The 8,469-nt window shown below is 39.5% G+C and overlaps 1 protein-coding gene across 1 annotated transcript in view; it reads left to right on the top strand.

Moving 5' to 3' along the window:
• The window catches only part of CDKL4 (cyclin-dependent kinase-like 4), a 36,003-nt gene extending 28,610 nt beyond the window's left edge, over positions 1 to 7,393 (top strand). Inside the window, exons 7-10 of the mRNA XM_004686274.2 lie at positions 541 to 623; positions 2,040 to 2,096; positions 6,746 to 6,880; positions 7,298 to 7,393. Coding sequence (XP_004686331.2) covers positions 541 to 623; positions 2,040 to 2,096; positions 6,746 to 6,880; positions 7,298 to 7,393 — 371 coding nt within the window. The remainder of the gene's footprint in view (positions 1 to 540; positions 624 to 2,039; positions 2,097 to 6,745; positions 6,881 to 7,297) is intronic.
• The last annotated feature ends 1,076 nt before the right edge of the window (positions 7,394 to 8,469 follow it).

Here is an 8,469-nt window from a genome sequence, read left to right on the forward strand (position 1 = left end):
CCCACTCTGTCTCTGGTGAAGCCTCTCGTCGCCCCTGAGCCTCGGCCTGTACCCCAGTTCTGTATGCACAAATAAATAAACCTTTAAAAAAAAAAAAAGCAACCACACACACACACAAATAGCAACTGTGAAATTAAATGAGATCGTGTATGTAAAGCGCTCCTCACTGTTTTCTGTCCTTCGCTCTTGGAGGAGGCTGAAAGACAACAGGAGTAGCATAGACAACTGACTCTCCCTGCAGGAGCATGTTTTTACAGTGATCCCTCACCCCAGGTCCAGGGGAAACCATCAGGCTCAAGATATTTTTCACACCTGGACTTTGAAAGTTAACCATTTAGGTATTGCTTAATGCATATACTATTCGAGGATACATACCAGTTTATTGGGTCTCTGAAAATACAGTTTTTATGTAAGTTAAGCTTTGTATTTATGGTGACAAAAAGAGAGTAAGATAATTTTTTAAAAGAAAAAGTTAACCCTTCAAACACTATATTATTTTTATGAATTTTTTTTTCTGAGTTACATGGTTTTATTTTACAGGAAAACTAATCCCAAGACATCAGTCTATCTTTAAAAGTAACCAATTTTTCCATGGCATCAGTATTCCTGAACCAGAAGACATGGTAAGTTACTCAATTTTAGATATTTTATTACTTGTGTTGCTACATTCTTTAAAAGGGTTGTTTCTTTTTTAAATTTTGAATTTTTGCCTCCTGCTTTCCTTAGGACCCAGTAACACAGATCAAAGAAACTATATAAAAACTGCCTAAAATGAAAAAGAGAAAATTATGTAAGATGAACCAGGAAAATGCTTTAAAAGTTTACTTGCTCTACTTAAGATTAGATTTCAAGTGAAAGTATATTTGGTTTCATTGGTAAATACCTTGATCCTTTTAGTTGCAACACTAGGGTGACTTTCCTTGAAATAGTTATTTTCTCATAAGCAACACTTACTGCATGTTATCTTTATTTAGGAAAAAAATGCATTCTTTTTTTTTTTTCAGCTCGTAAAACAAAGTTCAAATCAGTGAAATCCATTTCTTTGCAATGTATATTTTTACAAAATGACCCTCGTATCCAAATCAAAACTCCACCCCCAGTCATCACTGCCCGATGCCTTTCTTTGGGAGTTTATCAGCGACAGCTCACTCTCTTACATTCAGTAAACATTGATTTCCTGTCTGTGTTATTTAAGTGGCACTGTGATCTTTAAAACTTCATGTGGCCTAGAGCTAAGTGTAGAGCGGAAGGACTGCTGGGGAGGTGTGTGTCCTCACCCAGCTGCATCGGGGCTAGGACCATGCTGGGCCACAGACAGCAGAAAGCCAGATCGTGGCATCTGCACAAACAGGTTTTCATGAGCACAGTTCTCTCTAGACACCAAGATTGTTTTTGAATTCATAACTTCAGATAATTCTTTGATTAATATGCTGGGTGTTTCTTATGTCTGTTAAAGTTTTTGCTAGAGGTATCAAACTCTTAAATATAATGAAAGATTAAAATTGAATTACAAAGCTAGAAGTTGACTTAGACTATGAAACTAGTTTAATTTAAAGAATAAAATAGAGTAAATTTGCATATAGCTGGTATGTAAAGAGGAATATTCCCATTTTCTTTGAAGCTTTCCCCTTCCCCTGCAGTCCTCCTTAGGCTCACTTCCCACCTTCTCACCATTCTGAACTTTGTATGTATCAGTGTGTTGTTTTCTGTAGTATTCTTATACCTGTAGTTCAGTGGATGTTCAGGGATGCTCAAGGTGTCCCTGTAAGACTATCAGGCAGATACTGTGGTACTATTTAGTAGGATTGGAACTCACATTTACCAACTGTAAATTGCAGGATATTATGAAATTAAGCTGATAACTTTCTGTCTTTCACACTGACACTATCGTATAAAATTGTGCAACGTGATTTTTTTAATGTTTTAAAGGAATTATCTAACCTACTGGGGATCTTTCTTCTAAGTATTCTTATTACTAATATATTTTATTTATGTATTTATTTGCTATTACGTGACTTTAAAATTATTTTGTTTTTTAGGAAACACTTGAAGAAAAGTTCTCAGATGTTAATCCTGTGGCTTTGAATTTCATGAAGGTACTTAAGAGCCAATTATAATCATTATTGACTGGAAATAGTAATGATCAAAACTGGCCACTGCAAGAGGAGTGGACCATAGGGCAAATAATGTCAAAGTAAGATGTGATCATTGAAAATGATAAAACTGTAAAATCATTACAAAGAAACCCAGGTGGGTTAAATAGCAGCAGTTCCAACATCTTTAAAATTAGTGGAAGACATAGAAAAGAATATAATTAGAGTTGTTGTGATGACACTTTTGCTGCTTTTGCCTGTGTTAGGTCATTTGAATGTTGATTCAATATGTTCAAACTATGCAAATTTACAAGGATGAATGTATTTCTGAAGTTTGCAGATCTAGAACTGTACCTGGTAGTAACACATGTTACTATTGAGCACTTGAACCATGAATCATTATAAAAATATATTTCATTAATAATTTAAAAGTATTGAGCATGTGTTGAACTGATAAGATTTAGGTATGTTGGATTAAATGATATATTTTTTTAAAGATTTTATTTATTTTTGCATACAGAACTGGGGTACAAGCCAGTGCAGGGGCGATGAGAGACACCTGAGACAGAGTGGGGAACAGAACAGGCTGACTGATAAAGTACACTGCTGAGGGGAGCAGTGGGCGGGTCAGGAGAAGTCTGCCACGCCATGTGGATCACTTCTGGGGCGGGGATCAAATTCATGCTGAAGTGGCTTTAGCTTCTTAGTGCTGTGCTTTAACCCACTGCGCCACCAGGGACGGCCCTAAATGATATTTTTAATATTTAAAAATTAGTAAAGGACCAGGCAAAGTCAGTGCCATGCAGACATCAGATCTAACCCTTACACCAGGAGGCAAACAGAGGACAGGCCCTAGTTAAAAAGCACCATGCAACTGAAAGGCAGTATGCCCATTCATTCTTGACCAGATGAAGCCATGCTGAAAAGTGTCACCCTTCTCTCCCGTGTGAATACTAAATGCTCATAGGTATTTAGGAGGGGTTAGCAATAAAAATACCAGGGAGGGTATCTAAATCAATTTAGTTCTATCTATAGCAGTGGCTTCCAAATGGCTCTTCACCATAATGTCCTGGGAGATTTTTTTAAAATATGCATTTCAATTTCTTGTCTCAGCTTAAGTAGTAGAGAAGTAGAATTGCCATGAGTAGGACTCTGGAATTTGTATCTTTGAACATCCCTAAAGTGATTATGATAAGCATCCTACTTTGAAACTGAATGGATGTAGGATAAACTCAAGTCAACTTTGTAGACCAACCTAGTGCTTGACCAGGTTGCCAGGTTGTTGCCTTGGTGCTATCCAGGGTGCTGGATTCTGTCAGCCTGAGTCCTGAAATTCCCCTATGTTATCTCTCAGACTCCCCTTTCCCATTCTCCACTGCTTTGAGCTAGCACTCTGCAGACCTTGTCCTGGAGGCCTTAATTCCTTGACTTGGTTCTGGACAGGTTGTGCTGACTTATTTACAGTATCAACACCTTCAAGGAGTCAAAGGAGATGTCAAGCTCTACAAGCTTATCCAATTCTAAGGTGGAGTCCAGGCCTTCCTCTGCTTACTGAAGTTGCCTTACTGGAAGGCAACTCCAGGGCACAAAAAGTTCAAGGTATAGGAAAAACTTCCTGTCTCATGTTCAGAGATGAAGGCCCAGTGAGCCTGTCCAAGATCCCGGGTGAAGTTATTTCTGGTCGCTCCATTATTTGATTTAGACCCATAAGTATTGACCCTGATACTCAGGAATTCTCCAAATGCATCAGGGGTTATGCTCTTAAAACTTAGGCTCCTGCCCCATCTTAGATGAAAGAAGGCTTGCTTTCTTTAATAGCAGTTGAGACATCTTTAACAACAAATAAATTCTGGCTATCATAACAGTTATCCTATGAGACTGAGCCAGAGTCTTTGGAGAGGACTGCTCAGGCGGGTGATGTGCCAGCCAAGAACATCAGTGGTATGCAGTGGCTCACTATGGCAGATCATGTGTGTTCTCTTCATTAGGTTTAAAATAAGACAATGGTACAGTATTTTATTTTTCATTTTTCTTTATTGTCATAACCGCCACATTACTGTATCAGTTGAATCTCAGCATCTACTCTTTAGACTCTTAAAACCTTGATTCCTAAGGAGTTATCTGTGAAATTTGAAGTTCCATGAAAGGGATTCTACCTTGCCTTTGCACTTTCACTTTCTGTCCCTCACCTTGTAAATCAAACCAGATTGGGAGCACTCTTGTTGGGGTGTCCCTCTGAGACCTCAACAGCCTCTTGGTAATCCAGAAAGTCAACTCAGAAGCCTCAACTCCAGCTGGTTCAACTCAGTGTTCTTCACTTGATTCAAACAGGACAGTGTTCCAGCCCAGGCCCCATGGAGCACTCAGCATTAGATGTCTCTTCTTAGGCTCTAAAACGTGCTCTTTAAAATAAAGATGCATAGATATTTAGTGATAGGCTAGATTTCAATAGATTGAGAGTCTATCCAAGAAATTGAGTGGATTCAAGATATGTTTGGAAGTAAAGGTGATAGTGTTTGACTATGACTTAGATCTCAGGACTGAAGTGGAGGAAGGGAGTGAGGATGAGGTGCTTGTATCAGTTCCCTAGGACTGTCAAAACAGAGTTCCAGAAACTGGCTGGCTGAAACAACAGAAGATTGCCCTCCCAATTCTGGAAGTCAGAAGTCTGAAATCAAGGTGTTGATTTCAGGGCCAGTGTCTCTCTAAAGCTTCGAGGAGAGCATCCTTCCTGGTCTTTTCTGGCTTCAGGTTATTCAGGCATTCTTGGGCTTGTGGCAGGGTGACGTCAGTCACTGCCCCATCTTCACATGGTGTTCTGTGTGTCTTTGCATTCTTTTCCCAGTCATTGGAGAAGGATCCCCCTTACTCCAGTATGGCTTTATCTTAACTACTCACATCTACAAAGACCTTATTTCCAAATAATGTTATATTCTGAGGGACTGAGGATTAGGAAATTCAACATATATTTTAGGGAGATGCAATTTAACTCATAACAACTCCCTTGGGACCAAGCAGCCATGTTAAGCAGGCAATTGTATATGTAAATGCAGAGTTTAAAGGATAACTCTGGGCTCAAAGTACTATACATGTACCAGTCTCTGGTAAACCCTGATAATTGAAGCCACTGGAAGTTAGGTACCATCAGTAAACTGGTGGGGAAAAAGTGGGAAAGCTGGAGTTAAACCCTGAGGAATTCTAAGCAAAAAATGTGGAGAAGGTAAGCTGGGAAAGACTGGTTTGAAGAAGAGTAGCTAGGGATAGGAGGAAGGAAAGTGAGGTCTCAGAGAAACCCAAGAAGTTAAAAAATATGTGGTCAGTAATGTATAATACTATTGAGATGAAAATTCAAAACACCTATTTTATGAACTTAAATAGGTATTTATATATGGGAAGTAAAAGTCACAGTGTGAATAACAGGGGCCTTTGAATAGAAGTCTGACTGAAGTAAGGAAAAAATAGAATGGTTTGTAAGGAAAAAATCTGAATGGTTTGTATTCACAATTGTCCTGGTTATAGTCCGGATCCTGTTTTTGAGGAGACTAATTCCCAGTCACTGTATTTAATGCATAGCACAGTCTGCTTAGAGCTGATGGTAGCTGTGGAGTGGTGGGTGAGTCCAGATAGGCTTTTTCTTGAAGTACCAACCAGGCGCCTCTCCAAAAGGCAGGTGAGACTGCTTAGGGACAGGCAGCATTGCAGGGCTCAGAGGTCTGAGCCTGTCCCAGGACTAGGGACAGCACTAAAGAATGGCCCAGGCTGGGGCTTCCTGACAGTGCGATTATTTGGACACCGGAGGCCTTGAGACAAAGTCTGCCATGTTGCTGAGCCTTTCTGATATGATCACAGGGTGGGACATTTCAGACCTCTTGTGTCTGTGTGTTCCAAGGTGGCTCCAATTCTTTAGGGAGCCTAGTCTGAATTCATGAGAAAAGCTCCATTCTCTGACCAAAGTATCGGGGCCTCTCAGAAGAAATCTGTGTCATGATTGACATTGAGTCTTCTCCACACCAGGGGTACAGAGCTAGTGACTTCTAATAGCTTCTAATATAAAGGGTCACAATGTCACTTTCTCTTTGTGCCGGTAGTGATTTTTACCTGATTTAATACGCCAATCATCCCCATTAAGTTATTTTCAGCTACTAAGACTAACACATCCCTAACTACTGCCTTAAATCAGCGATTCTCAAGCTTGAATAAGTATCAGATTCACTAGCTGGTTTGCTTAATATAGGTCGCTGAACCCCACTTTACTCTTGATTCAGGGGGCTAATGTTGAACCAAGAATTTGCATTTCTAATAAGTTCCCAGATGATGCTGTTATAGCTATTCTAGGGACCACCCTTTGAAAAATCTGACAAACTCTTTGCTTTGACAGTGGTGAAACGATGTCATTGGTAGAAACACCTGATCCGCATGTAGTCCCTTTCAGAGACAGTGAATGTTTATCATTTCTGCCCTCAGAAGACTTTGAAGTGGCAAAAGAAGAACAGACCTAGTAATTAGCAAGTTCCAAGTACTGGATAATATATCAACTGACAGTTTCTAAACTCCCATTTGCTTCATCAAGTTACTACTCAGTATAATGGAGACATACTAATAAAATAGGCCTTTACCCACATTATCGTCTTTGCTTTTCTCTCCTTTCAAAGGAGTGTCTGAAGATGAACCCAGATGGCAGACTGACCTGTGCCCAACTCCTGGAGAGCCCCTATTTTGACTCTTTTCGAGAGGACCATATGAAAAAAAAAGCACGAAATGAAGGAAGAAACAGAAGACGCCAACAGGTACCTCTGTCCAAAAGTTAAAGTGTTCTAAAAGCGATCCATTATTTTTCCTTCTACCTTTCCAAGTGACACTTGGTGGACACCAAAACCTTTTCTTTCAATTGGTTAGTTGTATTTTTTTATCTTAATAAATATTGGCGATTGGTGTAATAAAACTATGGGGAAAAGTTTGTTTTCTTATAAAAACTTGTTCCAAATCTTATTCCAAATATACTTGAATCAAATTATTGTACAATTCTTTTGCTACACTGATTTTATATGTCACCTACCAGATTGTGTAACCAAAATACAAATGCTTCAGACAGTGAAACTCTGAGCCTACAGTCTCTGCAGAGGAATCCCAGTACCTTTCTGGAGCTTCAAAGGCTTAAATGAAGGAAATTTGACTCTTATATCTTTCTCCCCATGGTGCTTAAGTCTGCCTTTCCTAGGCTTTTCCTGAAATCAAAGATAGGCTCTGGCCAGATACAAAAAGGGGAAACCCAGACATCTGGGAACCAAATCCTAGCCTAAAATAGTGCCGATCTTACGGAATAATATGCTGAATCTGATGACAGACATTGATTCTGCATTTTATTAGGTGATGATCCTTTACTTGGTTTCAGAAAGCTTTGATGTTAAATAAACTTCATGGAAGTAGGCTAGTCTTGGATTGGATTTCTTTCTCTTCCTGTATCCCCAGCACTTAAAACAGTATCTGAACTGCAGAACATACTTAATGAATATTATCCAAATAAATATATAAAATAAACATTGTTTTTAATAAGCAGGAGGGTAATTTTTAATTTATGAGAGACTGAAAATCATTCCATTCTGTCTGCTAAATTTTCACTTTTGATCTACAAATCGGTCATTTGTCTCCTCAGCATTTCTACAATAAAGGAAGAAATCACTTTTTCCAACCTTATGATAGTTAAAGTAGAAGTTTGCTGAGGACATTCAAACTAATCAGTAAGATGAAATATTAGGATTATTTCTATGTATCCAATATCTTTTGGTATCCAAATTTTTGTTACATAGGTAAGTTTACCTTTCATTGTCCAAGCTCTATGTTTGAAAATCAAGTCCAACAGTTTACTTAAGTGACCAAAAGAAAAGACGTTCTTTAAATAACAGTCTGAACTCCAATGTGACTTGTATTTTAAAACACTAGTCCCTTCAAAATATCTCACCAGAGTCCCCACCTTTGGCTTGGGAACATAAACAGCAGCCCTGCTCCATCCTGCTGCTGGACCCCCAATCACATACTTGCTGGCTGGAGGGGGGTTCCAAGAACCCCCATTCCCTTGACAGTGCTACCCTCTCCTCACTCCCCTGCAGCCCAGTTGACACAGATCAGGCACTTTACAGAAGCCAGCTCAGAGTCCCAGGGACAGCAAAGGGAAAAGAAACCTAAGGAGCAGCACGCACCTAGTCATTTCAGCTGCAAAGCCTGACTAGCTGCTGTGTCGCCCGCACGGCCCCCCACCAGCTGAAGTCTCTGGTGAGCAAGGCAGCGACCAAGACAGCAATGCCTTTCAAGTTGTAGCTTTCTTTCACAGATCTCTGCCCTAGACATTTTACCATACTGAAAATTATAGAAAGATCTC

The sequence above is a fragment of the Condylura cristata genome, unplaced genomic scaffold, assembly GCF_000260355.1.
Source record: "Condylura cristata isolate star-nosed mole 26May11 unplaced genomic scaffold, ConCri1.0 scaffold00020, whole genome shotgun sequence".
NCBI classification, from domain to species: Eukaryota; Metazoa; Chordata; class Mammalia; order Eulipotyphla; family Talpidae; genus Condylura; species Condylura cristata.